Here is a 20,596-nt window from a genome sequence, read left to right on the forward strand (position 1 = left end):
AAGGGAACCCATCCTGATTTGGGTGACACTAGACAGTAAACAATGTAAATGTAAATAATGTCATTTTTACAACAGTTTATAATAGTGCAGCTGAGAGCTCCTGAGGAACTAATGGGTCATCGCAAACTCTGAGCTCACCATGGACCCAACACTAATCCCTTCCTATCAAAATCTTTAAATTATTGCTGATAAAGTCCAGACCATACAGCTAACTGATGCAACAGTTTTTACAAAGCTTAAGCATCTCTGGGTTGAAGATGTTCTTTATTGCAGTTTTAAGCTAAAAGATACACATTAAATGTACTAAAGATTTAATTTTTTAAGAACGTCAACAACAAGAAAAGGTACCTTTATTTCTAAAATTGTAACGTAGTCTATTGCACTTGCAATTCACTAAGAATCCCTCAAATATTTTATTATGTACAGGGGGTCATGATAGATAGATAAAAATCTTTTACATTTACGGCATTTAGCAGACACCCTTATCCAGAGTGACTTACAAATGAGCAACTGAGGGTTAAGGGCCTTGCTCAGGGGCCCAGCAGTGGCAGCTTGGTGGACCTGGGGTTCGAACCCGTGACCATCTGATCAGTAGCCCAACACCTTAACCACTGAGCTACCACATCCCTTTTAGATAGATAGATAGATAGATAGATAGATAGAAAAAATATTTTAGATAGATAGATAGATAGATAGATAGATGTGTTCAGTTAAGCCATGTGATATAGTGTATAATTATAGTGTAACAGAAGTAGTCTACCTGTTGAGTATGAACGTTTGTAACAGAAGCACTAGAACACACAGCAGGACACAGGCACCAGACACACGCACGCACACGGGGACACGTACACACACCAGCTCGCGCACAAGTGACGCGTCGCCTCTCTCTCTCTCTCTCTCTCTCTCTCTCTCTCTCTCTCGTGCGCTCGCGCAGTGATCAGCTGAAAAGAGCAGTTCATTCGCACAGCTTTCGGTTAGAGAAAGTTTCTAGCAGCAGAACAGAATAATGGTGAAAATTCTTTTCCATCTTTATTTTGGAGAGCATGTAGAGCTAAAGCTGCTCAGCTTGAGTGTGTGTGATGATCATGACCATTGCTCATCCTTCTTACCTTAATAGCCGGCGCGCGCGTTTACTTCACTCCTTTCTGTTGTTGAGCAGCTTCAGCACCCGCTTGTGCTGAAATTTTGCAAGGTAAGAACTGATTCTGTGGCAGGATTAGAAGACATCTTCAATTGACACATATTCAATTTTGTCATGCAAAATTCAATGATCAAAACTTAATTAAAATGAATGAACTAAAAAAAATGGAAACATTTTTTTCCTTTTACTTATTTCTTATTTTTTACACTTTGCAAATATCACTTTGTATGTTTTTAGTCTCTGGTTAGATATTCACATGTCCTAGTGCGCGTGGTACATTGGCAGGTTAGTATAGATCAGATCAGTAGATCAGATGCCAAGCCAGTGTCCTGCACAGCATTTAAAAAAAAAAACTACTCCAAGCAAAGGCTGTCTGTTATCTGGTTAAGAAGAGAAGGTGTATGAGCAGGGGAAAAAACTAAACTGTTCAGGAATCAGTGTAATCCACGACCAGGGATAAGAGCTTGTATTTCAGGGACTGTTGGGCTCTGTGTGACTGAAATATAATTTGTGTGTGTGTGTGTGTGTGTGTGTGTGTGTGTGTGTGTGTGTGTGTGTGTGTGTGTGTGTGTGTGTGTGTGTGTGTGAATGAGTGTGTGGGTGGGTGTGTTGTAAGGGTGTGTGTGTGTGTGTGTGAATGGGTGGGTGTGTTGTATGGGTGTGTGTGCTTTCCTGATGCTGGGAATTGTCTGCCATGTTTCAACAGGGAAGAGTCATTAAAGCAACTGAAAAGATTCATTTTCATTTCCTCTTCTGTATCCACGATTATGTGAAAAAAACAACTCAGATTGCCTTTGCAACCCCAGTCATAATTAGTGGATTATGGGTTTTGTGATCAGCTTTCATATCGTTCATCTATTTGTGGAGACTTACAGGAGCATCTACTTACAACTTGTAGTACAGTTAGGCATGCAAAAAAAAGTGTGTGTGTGTGTGTGTGTGTGTGTGTGTGTGTGTGTGTGTGTGTGTGTGTGTGTGTGTGTGTGTGTGTGTGTGTTGTGAGTGTTTTCGAAACAATTCACCCATTAATATAATTTCCTCATTTCTTTCAGATCAAAAATGGACAGAGAGCTGAACATCACTCTTGGGGATGATGAGAACTTGACTTTGCCCAAAGTGTCTATAGAATACACCATACGCCGGAGCAACATCACATATGTTGGATTTTACCTGCACGAGCCATCAGTAGCAGCTATCTTCATAGTCTCATACTTACTCATATTTTTGGTCTGCATGGTTGGAAATGGAGTTGTGTGCTTCATTGTCTTAAGGAGCAAGAATATGCGTACTGTCACTAACCTGTTTATTCTCAACCTGGCTGTCAGTGACCTCCTTGTTGGGATTTTTTGCATGCCAACTACTCTTCTTGACAACATTATTACAGGTTAGTGCAATTTGTATTCTGATTTCATTTAGACTAATAATTCTGCTTTTGCATTTTGTTCCACTATTTGTAATTTTTTTTTTACAGCAGCTAAAATGAGCTTAATGCTTCTTCAGTTTTATATGAAATGTATTGCAAATGTTTAGTTAAATGGCATGGTAAAAAAAATGGAAGTTTAAAGGAACAGCACTACGGTATATAACGTAACATCTTCACAAAAGTAAAAATGGAATCTAGTTTGTTGTGCTAAATTGTATGAGAAATTGAGATAAGTGTTTGTACTTGCTGACCCAGAATACTAATACTAACCACAGATCCCTACAATTTTTATGCACAGGCCTTAGTGACTGTATCTCTGTGACAGACATTAAGGGTTTCCAGTTAAAGGGGATGTTTTTTAACTCATCAAAAAGCCTAATGGTGATGTGACACACTGGGATCTAATGCAGTCTTTCTCCACCTATGATGCACAAAACCACAAAAAAGTCTTTCTGCTCTTATATTAAGGCATGTTGAGAATGCATACATGTACGTAAATTAGAAATCAAACGCAAAAGTCTTTGTTTTAGAAATTCAGTAATCAAACACAAAAAGGCTTTTTTGTTCACTTTTACACACCATGTATACCTCCAAAAAAAAAAAAAATGCAAATAACGCTAGTGATTTCTTTTTCTTACCAGTCCAACAGCTAAGTTAATGGACATTTAAATATTTAAACATTTAAATTGAAATAATTATTCCTAAAAGCTTTATGCAGGAATTAATGATAGAATGTGCAAAGCTAATATAGATCACGTGCCTCTGATTTTGTCATTGTGAGACTTTAATGTATTCCTGGAGTTGCAGTTAATATGATGCAGCTTAACATTGTTACCTTCAAATAATCCACTCCATCGACAACATCTCCTGTAGCGGTCGGATAAGAGCTAAATCAGCTTTACAACCACACGTGACAGGTGAAAAAAAAAAGAAAAAAGAAAAAATAGGAGCTCTGTAAAAAAGAGTCACTGCAAATCAATACAGAGCTCTTCCGACTGATCTCGTTTATCCTGTGATGAAAATTTTTTATCCTGTTCAGAGTGCTCTTTTTTCAGAAAGATGCTGCTCCCAAGCACAGGACATGAAGGCTAATGGAATGGATTGATGAGTATGGAAACAATTAAAATCATAATCACATGTATTTCACTGTCACTCACATCTCTACCCAGAACCCCTATAGGATATTTTAGTGTTAGATGCCACTATGATAAGAAATAACACATAATGTCTTAGGTGGTTTTCACACTGGCCACATTAGCTGCAGTTTAATTGCTTCTGGTGCCTCCTACAGCATCTGTGTAGTTTCAGACTCCTCTGATTCTACGGAACCTCAGTCCATTTGCCCTCAACTTATATCATCACAAATGTAAAGGGATAACACAAATATTACCACATTACCAAATAACCACACTATTTTCGTGCTATTATGCAACATAATGCTTCCCACATGCATCTCTTCTGGGTCCCAATGTTCAATGTTCCCCTTCCCCTTATGGTTCAGGTGTGTTGTGCAAACTAATCATGTCATAATCGGCTAAAACACACAGAGGTTACTTTACATCTTGCAGATCCGTGTGCGAGTCATGTTCATATTCTCAGACATTGTGACACAGATCCAGTGCAACCGAACTCACACCACCTCCTACAGGCAGTCTTGGGTTCATACTGTGGTGTTTTTGGTCACTCACTCTCACTCACTCATTATCTACCGCTTTATCCGAACTACCTCGGGTCAGATTAAACTAAAGTGCCAGTGTGAATGCTCCCTTACAACACATTACTGAAGTGGTGGGCAAACTGTAATGTATCTGGAGAGTAACTTGGCTATGTTGTATAAAGAGCCTGGTTGCTGTATCAGTCCAACATTGCACATTAATATTTGAAGTGATCATTAAAGGAAAATGGAGATGAATAAATTAGATACCAAATATCGTCAAATATTATGCTAACCATGAGAAATCCTTGAATGTTCAGGAAATTTAGCCATCATAAACATGACATGCATGCAGACCTTTTACGAATTTGGTAAAACGTGTTGGCACATGTCGGCTCATTACGAATGCATGCGTGTACGGAATATTTCATAGCTTTAGACAAGCTGGGATATGTATAAACTATGGTTACTATGTTACCAGGTAAATGGTGCACCAAAATTAATGTGAATGAACTTAAAGAGAAAGCTGCTTATGACATGGTGAGATTATGAAGATGTAATAAATCATCACCAAGAGGGGGCGCTGTCTTGCATTTAAAGTTTCATGCATTTTACTCAAGCAAGACTGAAAATAGCAGATCATCACACAAATGTTGTCATGACATTTAATCTTTCAGTTCACAGAAGTTCCTGTAGGATTCAATAGGTTTGCAAGCACTGTACAAAGATGGAGCTCCCAGAAATAACTCAAAGACACATCAGGAAAAAATATCCTGAAAGTTTTAGTTTATTGGCTTAAAAAACACAGAGCAGAAAACAAAATACATGTATCAAGAGGAATGAGACTAATTAACTGATTATGTGCAGAATTTAGCGATAAATTTCACAGCACAATAAGGTGGCTTGCAATCAATCGATTTGTCATAGCTAAAAAAAATTAATGCAGGTAAATATCTTGGCAGCTTCCATCAACGGAATGTCTTCACCTTGGAGTGAATAAATATAAGCTTAGGAACAGCTAAATATAAAAATAAATAAACAAGAAAATATAAATTAATGAGGAGCAAATAAAAAGTAAATAAACAAAAAAAAAAGATTGTTTAAACAATATTTAAAAAATTTTTGTTTGTTTGTTTGGAATTAAAATGATAATACAATCAAACAAACAAATACATACATACATAGTTATAAACAATATATTTTTTTATAAATTGTAAATTAAATAAACAAAACAAAGAAATATTTGTTAAATGGTTAACTTAATGGTATCTTTTTGGTATAGTTCGCTGCATATTTATATGTTATTTTATTAGATAGATCGGTGTAGCTAGACACTAGGCTGGATATTTAATGTATGATGATGTATTCAAAAAAATACATGAATTTTATATACTGTGTCCTACTGTGTCTGCGATATAGGATTCTATGGATTAGAACGCTAAGATGAAATATTTTTCTTTATATCACAGTACTGTGACATAATCAGTATATTTCACTGGGTTTTGCTTGCATATGCTCCTTTTTTTAAAAAAAAAAAAAAAAAAAAAAAAAGCTAAACCAAATTTCAACTATGCAATCTACCTTGGCATAAATAGGGAATAGAGAATCAGAGCTCATGCTAGTATAGGTGAATAAACAACAGTATGGAGTGATACAGCAAGGAGTTGAGTATTTTCCAATAACAGTAAGACCCAAAGTTTTTACTTTTGATATTCTGTATGACAGCAATTTAACTTGGTATGACTTTTTTATTCATTAAAAAGGCACATCTTTAAAAAAGGTACTTTTTTTTACCCTTCTTTTGTCTGCTCCCTGTTTGGGGTCACTACAGTGGATCACGTGGTCTGCATATTAGCTCCCTGACTGGGAATTAAACCTGGGCCATGGCAATGAGAACGCAAGATCCTGCCGCTGGACCATCTGGAGGTGGCTATTTGTATAGTATATTATAGTAACATAATTATTAGTAGATAAAATTTTTCATAAAATTTGGAATTTTACCAATCTTATTTTCACCAGTCTTTGTCAGTAAAAGTTTATTGTTACATAGAAATAAAAATTGGACAATGTCATGACGACTCACCAGTGGCAGAAAACTTGCTGTAACAAACCACTGACAGTTCTTTCTACAAAAAAAAATTTAAATTTAGACAAGGCTTATTCAAATCGCCCTGCTTATTCACACAACCACGACGCTGAGGATTCTATAGCCAGACAACACCCTTACAACTCAAAGACTTTTTTAAAATGTGTGAGCAAATACAACATCCGTCATATTTGAGATTTAAACAGTAAGGCAAATAAAAACTTTTCAGTAAACAAATTTATAAACCAATTAATTAATATGGAAAGTTTTTCAAGAAATGTTTGTGAAAACTGCAAATTTTTGATAAATTACATTTTACAGATTATATTTCCCCAAGTTTTTTTTTAAGAATTTGCACTCCTTGAAAAAAAGCTAATCATGTAACACTCTCAGCATGAATCAAACAATATAGTGATACATTACAGTGAGAGAGAGTGAGAGAGACTGAGCTCTTTGCTGACACTGAGGACAAATTCATATGTAAATCAGGAGCTTGTTAACATTGAAGTGGTTTGTCTACAAAAAGTGAGACTCAAAAAATTCAGTCAATATTAAATAACAAATCAAATGAATGAAAGGGAACTTTGAGCTTTTATAACGTGAACATCTAATGACAGAAAAGAGCAGGCAGTGTAATGAAATTACTGAAACTGTTACCTCTTATAGTTGTCTGCACAAGCATTTTTATTGTTTTGATACAGAATACTGTTTTTGCTAAAAGGATCCCAATTATAGTGAACGATTAATGTTTGACATTATCTAGCCTTACACGAATGTTAACTATTTAAAATTAATTGGGAATAATAAACTCAGAACACACAAGCCTTTTATATAAATCTTGTTTGTATACAACTGTTAACTGTAGCTCAGAGAAAATTAGTTTTTTTTTTCTGTCTTCGTTACAGGTTGGCCATTTGGAAACATGGTGTGCAAAATGAGTGGAATGGTCCAGGGCATATCTGTCTCTGCCTCTGTCTTTACTCTGGTTGCTATTGCGGTTGACAGGTAATCCCACTTTTCATCTTATATGTATATATGTAAATATGACTTAATTTGATTATTAATCTATACACAATAATCCAGGAGGAAAATGAAAGTGGACTTTATGGTAGATGAGACAGATGGGAAGCACTCCAAACTAAAAGGCATGGCAGCCCATCTGAAGGTCAAAAGGTTTTTCTAGACTGATAATGCAGAAATTTAACTGGATGGGATTAAATTTAAGCATTAAATTGGACAAAATGCATATCATTAGCTAGTTAATAGCACCACTACAGGAGGCAGCTTTATATCAGAGTTCTTCTAAGCAGCAAGGCCAGGGATACTGGGCTAAATTTTCAGGAGGATGAATCCAGCAAAATACATTTGTAATTCTTGAGTTGAAGCATCATTGACAGCAAAAACAGTGTTTAAGTGGTTTCAGGAAAAACTAAGCTTGAGCTACAAAGAGAACTCAAGGCTCAAGTTGAAAGTTCATAGGCGCTTGCTGATCAATTTCAGTGAACTTCAATGCATCTGAATGAGACAGCTTGAAATTCCCAAAGCTGTAAATGCTTCACTAACAAGAATGATGTAAAAAAAAAAATAAAAAATTAAGACAACAACGACAATGTGACAGGAATCAAAAATAAAGCTCAGAAATGAACAGAAATAGATTTGCAATAATAATGAGTGGGGACAAACTACAGTTTAATAGAATCTACACAGGCAGTTATATTTGCTTACTGAAATCTTTTAACATGATGTGTTTAAAAATCATGCACCTTTCAAAATATCCACCAACCAAAATATCTACTTTTCCTTTCAAAATGTTATGTAAATGAAATTGTTTACATCATTCTAGTTTGAATAAAATGTTTCTTTGATTAAGAGAAAATCATACTTGATACAGCAAATTTACCACTGAGAAGTAATATTTCCTGAAGAGTGCTTACAGTGGAAAGCCATGTTTTGTCAGCAATGAAAAAAAAAAAGACTGTATTTCATTTCAGGCTACAAATGACTGCTACATTTATTTTTAGGCTACATTGTTATCTACTAAAATGAATAAACCAATGCAATAAATTGTTAAAATACCTGAAATGTTAAAATACCTGAAACGCTTGATTCTGGACCTTAGATGGCAGAGAAGTTCATGTTCATTATCAGAGTTGTTTTTATTGCTCAGTGTCTGGCCTTCTATGGGGTTTTATCCAGGCTGATAATGAGCCTGAGTAGCAGTCGATAATGAGTCTGGATAAGCTGCTATCAGCTTCTCTAAGATGATTGGGATTGGAGTGACGTGCAACTCACAGCACTGATTGCGCTCTTTTGCACAGCACTGATTCAGACAGGTTCCACTATGCCACACTGCAAGAATTTTGGGGTTGTGTGCAATTTGACAAAATTCCTTTTGGAATGGGAGGGTTGGGATTAAAAAAAATAAAAAGGAGTGTTTCCCAGTCCAAAGACATGGTGTAGGCTGATTGGTGTCTCTAAATTGGCCATAGTGTTTGAAAGGGTGTGTGATTGCGCCCTGCGATAGACTGGCATCCTGTCCAGGAGCAGGATAAGCAGTATGGAGGATGGATTAAGCCACAGGTAAAATGTTGTGTAATTACATAATTCTTGGCTACTATGCAAATACTGTCTTTGTCAAACTCTTCAGTTTATTCAGATTTTCACAGGAAAATCACTAAGAGAGAACAGAGCAAGGGTACAGAGAGAACAGCTCTAAGCATAACTCCCTCTGTCACTCCTGATTTGACTCCTTCTGTCCCTGGGTACCACTTCTAGATTAATACTCCCTTAGCAGATAACTGTGCCAAGCATGTGTTAGACTTTCCAAAGGTCACACACCACTGCAGACTACCTGAATAGTGCCTAGAGGAGACTGTCACATATGCCTCCCTAGACCCACTTTTCTGGCTGATATGCTGTTTTTTGAAATGCAAGATCTGCAGATGCTGTACTTACAATCTGGGAGGAATAAGTATTTGAAACTTTCATGTGACATACTTCCTGAACCAAACCTGGTGCTATGCATCACATCCTTGTCTCTTATTCTAGTAGTACTTTTTCTTTCATCTAGAGTTAACCAACATGGATAGGTTCCCCCTCACTAGGTAAATAGCTATAAAACAGACATCAGCAGGGGAATAAAAATAATGAATTGTTTTTTTTTTTGTTGATATTGTTTTTTTAAGCATATCCTAAAATATTACATGTGGATTGACTGTCCACATGCTGTATACAATGGATGTCCAATGTCCAATATAACCACTATACAAACTGTATTGCTGATTTCTTATATATATATATATATACACAGAGTGTATATGTATATAAATATATAACATTTTGTCTCGATTAAGTCAACCCAGTTTATATTCTCTTCATCTATTAGAGATAATGGAGCTGAAGTTATAAACGTGGCCTTCTTTGGCTTAGGAACATAACATCTGCTGAGCTGTGTGTTTTAGATCTCTGCATGAAATGTCTTTTCACTGTATTTAGAGCACACGGCTGTAAGCCGAGGGTTGCGTTCTTAATGCGTTACCGTTTGAGAAAAGTTGTCTATGTATGTTTGTGTTCTGTCACTCACTCTGTTTGCCGTCGCTAGACCGTGGATCAGGCTACCATAATCTTCTTGCTAATTAACCTTTTCTTATACCTTTTTTTAAAGAAAATAATTGCATTATGTAGAACAATCTGTCTGAATTATTTGCATTTCTATTGAAACCTGTATTTTCTCAAGGTGAGATTTTAAATAGCTATTGACTTCTTGTTTAGGGAGTCACATTTGCATTCTCATTTTTTTATCACTCCAAAACAAACAAAAACATTCTGTCTCACAGACATCTGTTCGTGGGCTCCATACAGTATCTGTGTATCCACTTCTGAGAATTCTGAAAGTAAAAAAAAACACCTGCTGACAAGACCTTCTCTGCCCCTTTGCACATGCCAAAATTGAATCTCTGCATCAAATTATTTCCAGACATGACTTTTCGTTTTCATATGTTCTTGCTGACATCATGTGGATGTAAGGAATAATAGATATCCAAACTGTATACTGGTGCAAACCCTTACTACTTATTGTAGCAGGTGGGAGAGTGGTTTGGCTTGATGGTTTGAGTTAACATGCCAGAGTTCTTCTTCCCTGCAAGAATTTAAAATTTCTTCATCTACCTTTGCATGACAGTGAACATGTGTATGAGAACATGTGAAAATGTGAGTGAGTCAAGGCTGTAGGAGTGTGGCATGAGCTAAAAGCTGCCAGTTGCTCTTTTTGTTTGTTTGTTTGTTTGTTTGTTTGTTTGTTTGTTTGTTTCATAGTTGTTCTTAAATGACCAAAAAAGTCCAGAGGAAGGTTACAGAAAAGAAAAGTTCGTATTAATAGTTGCATGTCACAGATCTACTGCTTCTTAAAGGAATAAAGCCTTTCCAATAAACATGATGAAATCAATTTTGTGGTGATTTTAATTGTGACGTGCATGCAGTCAGTAGAACCAGTGATATTGGCATTTCTTGGAAGTCCACTAACACATTGCATGTTACTATAAGGGTACTGGATATTCTAACTTAATAATGGTTAGGAAATTCCTGCTATACCTGCTTCTCTAAGAATTATACCTGTAGCTGATTATGTGGTTAAAAGCACTTGGATATGAGCAGGTATTGCATTTATCCTATTCATTTCCCACTCCAGTTGAAGTACCAGCTGATGGAACACATTCATCAGTATTGGCTCAATGACTTGTCTTGGCTCAGTGAAAAAAACACTCATAGCCTTTAGCAAATAAAATAAATAAATATATAAACAAACAGACTGTTCCCTGAAATGTGCTTTTGGCAGATGGCAAAATGATAATATCCTTCAATAATATTCATTAACATACTGATTGTATTAGCATAATACTTTCTTGTATTTAATAATTACTGCCAATGGGAAGTCAATGCCCAATGATCATTTGTAAATGCAAAGACTCCAAATATCCCTTGAACCATTACAAACTGCACAAACTGCAAATAACTCCAACACTGTGTCTCAAATGATCATATCCTCTGAAGAAATCTCAATGTTTGGGTAGTATGAAGTGTAGTAAACTTCATTATCCATATCAAGATAGGATTCAAATTCAGATTTAATAAGTTATACTATTGTTATTATACGGATACTAGAGATACGAAGCATCTTGCAAATTTGCAAAGATTCATGCACAATGAGCATTCTATGGGAGGATGATAAAAAAGGAGAAGTAAAGTTATGTGTCACCAGTGTAGCAGTGATCGGATTCATGTGAGCTAATTGCTAAACTAAGTGATTTAGTATAAAGGAGATTAAAAATGAATCATTTCTCACAACCCAATCTTATACATATTCACTATCTATACTGCACCACTAAGAAAATGCTAACTAAATACAAGAGACATAATTATTTTACTAGTAATAATGCAGTAGGCCAGAAGTACACTAAAACATGCATAATAGAATATCTTTTAGATGCAGTCAATCTTAATCTTGTTCAATACTTCTATAGCTATATTCTCTAGAGATAATCCCAACATCACCAAAAGATCCAATAATGTAAGAATAACCTTATTTGTGTATTCAGTAGTTTTTCCCAGGTTAATGGCTAACTAAGAGAATGTAGTCCCTGTCTTCTGAACTTCATTATGTAATAAACACACGAGTCTTAAACAAGTCTTCACACACAAGTCTTAAAGAAGCTTAATTACATTCTCTTCACATTTTTAGAAATAAGAAATAACACTTACTCTCAGATAAACAGCCAAGAAGAGAAATAAACAGAACAGTGGGCCATTTTGAATGCATGAAAACAATATCAGTTATCTTGAATCTTTCCAATTTCCTCAAAAACCACCCACCCATCAAACATCAATGCAAGCCAACACACCTACACTTCAGTAGCAACTATCAAATCTGAAATATCAGGCACTGAGTAGCATATACAACAAAATGAGCAATGCTTGCTCTTTTTCTCCCTAATGGAAGAAATTGAACATAACCCCTGCTCTTCCACACAATGTTTGTCTTTTACCCCCTCATTATACTTCAATGTAGTTGCTTGTTAAATGTCTTGACCCAGTCCCTACTCGAAGCAATATGCTGGTGAGGTTTAGTATAAAGATCCATAGGCCCTTTCTAAAATTAGTTCTTGTGGCTTTTCTCAATACTTTTGAATGTTTTCCCCAGAAATGAAGGATTACAGGGAATTTCTGTACTGCATTTAAAAGATGTACATTGTAACAATGCGTCTTTACAGAAATCTGAGATTAGATTTATATTTGGATTTATATTGAAGAAGCCGGAGACACCGGGAACAAATATTGAGAGAAATTAGACTCAAAAGGAAACCCATTTGTTTCTTGGCGACATAATTTCAGATGATAGAGGTTATCGTTAAAGACAGTTGTGAAATATGTTTTTTATGCTACTTTTTTTATTAAACCGACCTTTTTATAAGTGAATGAGGTTTTATACAATCGCTTCTTGTTAATCATCCTCATTCTGTAACAGACAGAATGAGGATACAGTCAGAATGAGACAGACAGTATGAGACAGAAAAAATGAGACTCTGAGATGGATGCTTTGCCAAATGTAAAACAATCATAAAGAGGGTCAAATCCAGGATCAATAGACACGAGGAAACAGGCTCGATAATGTCTGGACTTTAAAGCAAACCGAACAAATACTTTGCAAAGTTATTCAGACTGATAGTGTCTTGTAAGGTGAGATGTGAATGTGAGTGAGAGAGAGATAGGAAACACATCAGAAGTGCTAAGTGCCATCAGAAGTCTGGTGACTGTGAATATGCATTGTGGGGAGTGGAGTCCGGGGCAGCCATACATGTAGGCCACGATGTGTGATGGGAAATGGAGATGGGAAAAGTCTGTGTAGACCTGAAAAATTCATATTCATCATGTTTCAGTTTGGAGCCAACAAATATTTAATAGACAAAATTCCTTAGAAGAATACCAGATTTTTGTTAGAACTGATTAAAAGACTTCCAACACCTCTCCCTAGTAGCAGGGCTGCCAACTTTTGAGTTCAGCTTAGCATGAGATTCTGGGGGGCGGGGCTTTTGTTATGGAGGAGGAGCTTGTGGAGAGGCGTGGCTTGGTGTGGGGAAAAAATACAAACAGAAACTCCTTGCATTAGCAGTGTATTAAGTGTATTTATTATATATTGATTGTCAAAGTAATTGGTATCTGTATAGAATTTCTTAGGAGATTTACATTACAATTAATTTTCACAAACATTTTACAGAAATAGGATTAACATGTGATTAACATGTTCACAGATTAACGTGTGCTCTATTGTAAGCGCTGGTGGCTGATTTTGCAGCCTTAATCATTGATTTGGATGCAGCTCCCACTTGAACCCTGACACTTAACAGAAAATTCTAATTTATCCATACTGACACCACCACCAGTTAAATATCTGGACATGATTGATGAGTTGTGATTGATATAAATAAAATCATTTTAATATGGGATGTCATTGACTTGACATTCTGTTATTAGAAAACAATAATTAACATTAACTACTAGGCATGTCCAGATATTTGTCGTCTGGAAATGCTTTTGTACTGTTTTTTATGATAAAGTTATGTAAAATAACTGCTCAGTGCTGCAAAACAAACAACTCTGCTAATGCTAACTTAATTCTATATAAACTATATAACAGCATAGGCCTATTAGTTACTAGCCTAAACTGGACGGAGACACGGAGCGCACGGCTAATTACACAGTTTATGGGAACAAAAAACTCACTACACTGTCTGTCTGGTCTCTCTGCACGTTGCTTTGCGAGATCGATTTTTTTTTTCACTGCTGCACGATTCTGCGTGAGAATATGGGGGCATGAGAGCGTGAGATTTGGGTCAAAGCTGACAGCCTGGCTAGTCGAGATAACTCAGGTACTTACTCTTTATACATACCAACAGTTAAAATATGACATTGTCTGTGTCAATATGGTTGGCAGATATTGGTAGGCCCATATATTCTCCACCACTAATGGGCTTCATGAGTTCCTTTCAGACCTTCATAAAACAGGATGTGTATTTATTTCAAGTGATATCTGAAGTAATTATATTTAATGAAGAAATGTGTGATACAAACTACTCATCTGTATAAGGCTCTTGGTGAAAATGACCCTCTAACCATTCCCATAGAAGATAAATGTAAAATGGTCAGTTATATAACCTAGGATTTATAGCACCATATAATTCGAAAATCTGAATCAGCTTCCACTTTCCTAGATAGCCATACTGCTATTATCATCATAGTGTAGGAGCTGACTAATTCTCCCAATCCAAGAGAGAGGGAAATTATTCCACCTTTAACTTTCTTGACAATAGACACAAAATTGAGTTGCCCTAGATCTGACTTTAGAAACAGAAAGATGTTGTTGGCATACACAGTGATTTATAGTGGTGGGTTTTTTTCCCTAAAGAAATTTTATCTACTGTCGTGTGACTCCTTATACTTTCTGCAAGAGATCCTAATACATATGCAAATAGTCTTGGTCTCTTCTGAATGAAGCCTGGCTTATCTGAGCTTTTAAATAAATGCAGAACTGGTCCCAATTTTGTAGGTAGTAAATTGGATAACAGCTTGCAATTTATATAATACTTATATCTATGCAGAGTTACGGTTGTGAAAAGTTCTCTGTTATATGTGTCCAGGTACATATGGTTAAAAAGGGCATTGGAAAATGGTCTACGTATTTTTTAAAGAAAATTCTGGGCCAGTGAATTCTGGACTCATTTTCAGGCAATTTTCATCAATAGACTCTTGACCATATAAGAGTGGGTATGGAGGGAGGTCTGATCTAAGAAATATTTTGTTCTAAGCATAAATAATTCAGATTGTAACAAATGCATTTGTTTTAAATGTGTTTTCTCACAATAAAACTCTTACAGTGTGGCTGTCTACATTCAGATACATTGCTTTATCAAACATAAAAGAAAAGTGATTCAGGATTATTATAGGGAAGAAATGATAGAGATTGGAGTATTTACAGTAACTGGAACAGATCCACAGTGATTATGTCCAAGCCTGAAGGAGACTTCATTTCTGTTTGGAACTTGATGAGAAATTATCCACAGTTGCAAGAAAGGCTCTTGTAAAAATGTCGCTGTTCAATATATATTTAGGTAGTTTTCTAATGTTTATGTGTAATGGTAGCCTGATGTATTTGAAGGCTGCTGGCTGTTCTGTAAATCATTCTGACTTCCAAATACGTCAACATACAGTATGGATTCAGATCAATGCTTTTAGGGTCTTTAAATTTTGGTGGTGTTTAGGAAGCCTAAGTTCCACAACAAGATACATCAGACTAGATAAATCAGTAACTACACTAAAGTCTTAATTACCCAAACAACCTAGAGCAATTTAATCATAATTACTTGCTAAACAAAGATCCCACAATACCCCTATCAACACCAGGCAGGTTTGTTATAGAGTATGTAAATTTCCTTAAAATGTAGCGGGATGCTCTGTAACTGGCAGAACAAATACATTTAAATATGAAATAATTAAAAAATTGTTATTATAGAAAAATATTATCCTAACAAAAGCTAAAAGATTATCCTATCAAAAACATGTCTTTCCTTCTTAGTTTGAAGGTGAATTGTAATCCATTTGAATCGGATGAAAACGACTTAGACGTTAATACCTAAATGTGGTATTATTAGACTACATGTATGATTCAAATATACCAAGCACTTCTTCTGTTATTTTAGGCACACTTATCTTATTCCAAAATGGTAATAAGATTTAAGAGAACATAATACATCTAATATGCAGATTGTGATTTCTGTTTAAACTACATATCATTTAAAACAAGGTTATAGAGTTAATACAATGACAAAAAGTGACAGCGTTTCTGAATGTTATCTCAATATTTCAGCCTGTAGCCCTTGTAGCCCTGTAGCCCAGGGGCAATCTGGCTTTGGTGAAATTCTTGAAAGTTCTAACTGCCAGAGGAATGATCTCTCTGGATCAACAAACTGCTTCGTGATCACAGCAGCAGTGTGTATAATAATGTGACTAACAGTGCAGATGTGCACATATATTTACAAAACCAGTGAATAATGAAATGAATGCTCCACATGAGACCTTCAGCAGGTGTAGCTTGGTTGCATTGCTTCTGATCGATTTAATTCTGTGAGCATCTTAAGGGAACTTCTTCTCTCACCTGCATGCTTGTTTTTTTCTCTTTTTTTAATCTCTATAAAAACATCTAACTTGCACACACCAATAGTTGTGCTTTCTGCATGAAATATTTATATGGTTATATCATATTTACTCATGTGGACATAGAGCATAATGAGCACCATATTAGCGATTTGAAGAAACAAACTCATATATATTTGAATTCTGACATCTCAAAAGTGGTAACACGAGTAATATATTGAGATATATTCAGTGTCTGGAAATGGTAATATTAAAAATGTGCTCTGTTACATGTTTGACGTATCCAGCATTATAGTTTGATTTATCAAGCATGATATACAGTATGCATATCATGAACAGCACTTATAGTCTTTCTTTCTATCTTTCTTTCTAGATTCAGATGCATTGTTTATCCGTTCAAGCAAAAACTGACAATATCGACTGCCACACTCATCATTGTAATCATATGGGTTTTGGCCATATCGATCATGTGCCCCTCTGGAGTCATGCTTCAAGTAACGAAAGAGCAAACCATTCGTGTCTTTCTTGGGGACGGCAACAGGACAAATCCTTTCTACTGGTGTCGGGAAAACTGGCCAAATCAAGAGATGAGAAAGATATATACCACTGTTTTATTTGCCAACATATATCTGGCCCCTCTATCCCTAATAGTGATCATGTACGCGAGGATTGGGATAACTTTGTTCAAAACAGCTGTGCCAACAGGTGGAAAACCTGGCCACGACAACCGCCACACCGTGTCCAAGAAGAAACAGAGAGTCATCAAAATGCTTCTTATTGTGGCCTTTCTCTTCATCTTGTCCTGGTTGCCTCTGTGGACACTGATGATGCTTTCTGATTATGCCAGTCTTACTGAGAACCAGTACAGGCTTATTAACATCTACATCTATCCTTTTGCCCACTGGCTTGCTTTCTTCAACAGCAGTGTCAACCCTATAATTTATGGTTTCTTCAATGAGAATTTTCGGCGTGGATTTCAAGCCATTTTTAAGTTTAACCTGTGCTCAGTGGGCGGTCATCGACGGAAGACCTACTCCCATAGAATGCAGAGTAACTCTGTGCTGCCAGCTAATCCTCATCCCTCTACTGAGCCTATCTCACTGAACAGTGTGGACAATTCAAGAGTCAACCATGTGAATGAGCAAGACTTAGTTATGGAGGACCTTGAAAAAGTATCAGAAAGCAGTTTGGGTGGAGCTTCGCCCTAAAGGGAGGGAAGTAATGGAGTGAAGGTCCAGTCCAGTGGAGAGATGATTGCATTTTCATACTCAGTGTTATATAATGTAAAGTATCTTGTGTTTTGTTATGTATAGTGTTCTTTATGAATTTCAGTGACTTTCCTGTTTAAGGGTAATCTTAAAATCTGTTTTGTGAGTACTGAATTGACACTAAATTTGGATGTTGACCTACCCAAAACAAAATAGCCTAGAGATGCTACAGTTCTGCATTTGTGTTTGAATAATACAATTCCACAAAGTGATGACAAAGTAATCGAATCTTGCTGAGTTTTGGCACCAAACCAAAATAGCTAAAACACTACTATCCATCAAGTCAATGGAAATAAATGTTTTGAGAATGAAGATATTGGCCATTCATGCCAGTTAGGATTTTTTATGTATGGTAAAGGGCAGAACATCACATCTTGGATGAGCAAATCTGCAAATCAAAACTGACATATTGTTTGGAAATTTCTTTTAAAAAAATCTATCCTAATATAAAAATATTAATACAATGTGGTTTCTGTAATCAACCACAGTGTTTTAGGACTTATTATGAGCAGGATAGGAACTACAACTTCTGCAGGCATTTCCCTCAGCTTGTTCACCATTGCACTTGCACACAGAAAAGAATGAGAGAAATTGTGTACTTGATTATATAATTAAACATATCAGCATGTAAATGCCATAATAATTAAAGGACATATTCACTTTAGAATGGGGATGATTCTTACTTCAGACTATCAGGAATTATTTTGCAATCTCAGAATACAGACAATTATTTTATCAGGTTTATGCAATCATTTTTTTCAAGCACTCAGCCATCAAGATATTGGAATTAGTATGCTTTATTGTATAGCATGTTGAGCTGTGTGTTGTGCTGTGAACTAGCACATCAACTAATTATTCATGAACCATGAGATAAATTCTACCTTTCAAATATGCCGTTCATCCACAAGGAATGATGGAAGGATATGTTTAACTTAGCGCCTTTCTCATTGCTTTACAGAACACATCAACAACCAGACATCAACAAAAACTTGCTGTATGTGTGAGAATTTTGGAATGGGAACTTTGTGTATTTTATTTCAAATCTGCTTGAATAATGATAAAAGCAGTTTACAACAAAAATGTTGTAATTGACAAACAAACTGGGAGTCTCCAGAAATTTGGCTAAAGACCGTGTCATAAAAATAGCAGAGGTGAGCAGAAGTGTGGGGAAAAAAAAACATTTTGGTGAGTGATCTAATTTGAAAGCCAAAAGTTTGAAAGCCTGGAAAGAAGTTCAAAGTTATTCTGAGGTTACACACAATAGGGAAAAGGATGGATAATCACTCCATCAATAGTAATAACAAAGTCTAGACCTCTGGAAATAAGCTAGTTGAGCAGAATTGTGTTTTGCTGCTATCAAATGGTGTATGTTATTAAGATACAGCTGTGAGAGACAGAAAGAATTGATTATGCAGCCTGTCAAGTTTATTGGAGAGTTGGTTTTATTATTTATTTATAAATGTGCAAGTATATAAGAGTGTGTGAAAGTGGAAAACAAAACCCAGGCAAATTTAAAAGAAACTCAACTGCAATGACTGCAATGACCTTAGAAAAACTAAGGTCTGTAAACATCATTAGAAAGCAAGCAAGATGAGTGATGCTAAAGTGAGTCTGTTGTTTATAATTAGTCAATATGCTGTATTAAGGGGGAAAATAAACTAAAACAACAACAACAATAATAATAATAATTATTATTATTATTAATGTGGTGGGTCAACTAAGGATGCTAGAATTATTATTATTATTATTATTATTATTATTATTATTATTATTATTATTATTATTATTATTATTATTATTATTATAAATTTTTATTATTAGTAGTAGTGGTATTGTTGTTGTTGTTATTATCATGTCAATCATCTCAATAGCAATGGCATACAGAGTGTATGTTAAAATATAACAAATATAAATGTTTTTTTTTAAAAACTGGTCAGTGTATTTGTGGATTGTTTATTCTCTAGCAGCAGTTTTAATTGTCTGTTAAACACAAAAACATATGTAAAATCAACTGCTGTGGTTGGGTTTATGTACAGTGGTCAATGTTTACCTGTTATACAGAACAATGGATAGTTTTTTTATTTTTATAAAAAATTATTAGTGGTTCATGGAAGTGTGCGATTAAAGCATGGGGGCTCATCATGGAACCAGTTTGGTTAAGAATTAAATTTAATACATGAAAGTATGTGGACACCTAAACATAACATGTACAGTATATGTGTGTTTTTTTTCTCAACATTTTATTAAGGTTAACAATTCTGTTTCATTCTAGAAAGATGACTGGACAAGACTTGACATGTCGTATCACAAGGCCGTATTGGGAGTTCAGACACAACTTAAGCACTATTGAGAATATAGAGTAATATTTGGAAGAGTTACAGATACATGGTACAGTTTTGAAATACAGAGACAGTTGTGCATTATTTTGAATTTGATTTTAAGAGTATCATTGATATACCCACAATATGAACTGAAATATATGCATTAGGCATTTTTAATAAACAAAAAAAATATTCCAGTATTAATAAGATAAATACAGTGCCTTGCAAAAGTACTTATTCCCACTGAACCTTTCCAAATTTTGACATTTAATTTTTACAACCACAAAGAAAAATGTATTTTATTGGGATTTTATGAAATAGACTGAAAGAAAGTGGCACACAATTGTGGAGTGTAATGAAAATAAATGGTGTCCAAATTTATTTTTTTTTTTACAAATAAATATCTGAAAAGTGTGGTGTGCATTTGTATTTAGCCCCCTTTACTCTGATACCCCTAACTAAAATCCAATGAAACCAACTGCCTTCAGAAGTCACCTAAT

The 20,596-nt window shown here is 35.4% G+C and overlaps 1 protein-coding gene across 1 annotated transcript; it reads left to right on the top strand.

The window, feature by feature from the left end:
* Positions 1 to 937: 937 nt before the first annotated feature.
* npffr2a (neuropeptide FF receptor 2a) lies at positions 938 to 19,447 on the top strand. The gene is made up of 4 exons (XM_047818027.1): positions 938 to 1,192; positions 2,194 to 2,525; positions 7,210 to 7,309; positions 16,881 to 19,447. The coding sequence occupies exons 2-4, from the start codon at positions 2,201 to 2,203 to the stop codon at positions 17,713 to 17,715; spliced, it is 1,260 nt and encodes a 419-aa protein (XP_047673983.1). The 5' UTR covers positions 938 to 1,192; positions 2,194 to 2,200; the 3' UTR covers positions 17,716 to 19,447.
* The last annotated feature ends 1,149 nt before the right edge of the window (positions 19,448 to 20,596 follow it).

This window comes from Tachysurus fulvidraco, chromosome 9 (assembly GCF_022655615.1).
Source record: "Tachysurus fulvidraco isolate hzauxx_2018 chromosome 9, HZAU_PFXX_2.0, whole genome shotgun sequence".
Classification (NCBI taxonomy): Eukaryota; Metazoa; Chordata; class Actinopteri; order Siluriformes; family Bagridae; genus Tachysurus; species Tachysurus fulvidraco.

Coding starts and splice junctions, on each gene's coding strand:
- npffr2a (XM_047818027.1), top strand. CDS start 2,201: ATGGACAGAGAGCTGAACATCACTCTTGGGGATGATGAGAACTTGACT. Junction 2,526..7,209: donor TCTTGACAACATTATTACAG/GTTAGTGCAATT, acceptor TCTTCGTTACAG/GTTGGCCATTTGGAAACATG. Junction 7,310..16,880: donor GTTGCTATTGCGGTTGACAG/GTAATCCCACTT, acceptor CTTTCTTTCTAG/ATTCAGATGCATTGTTTATC.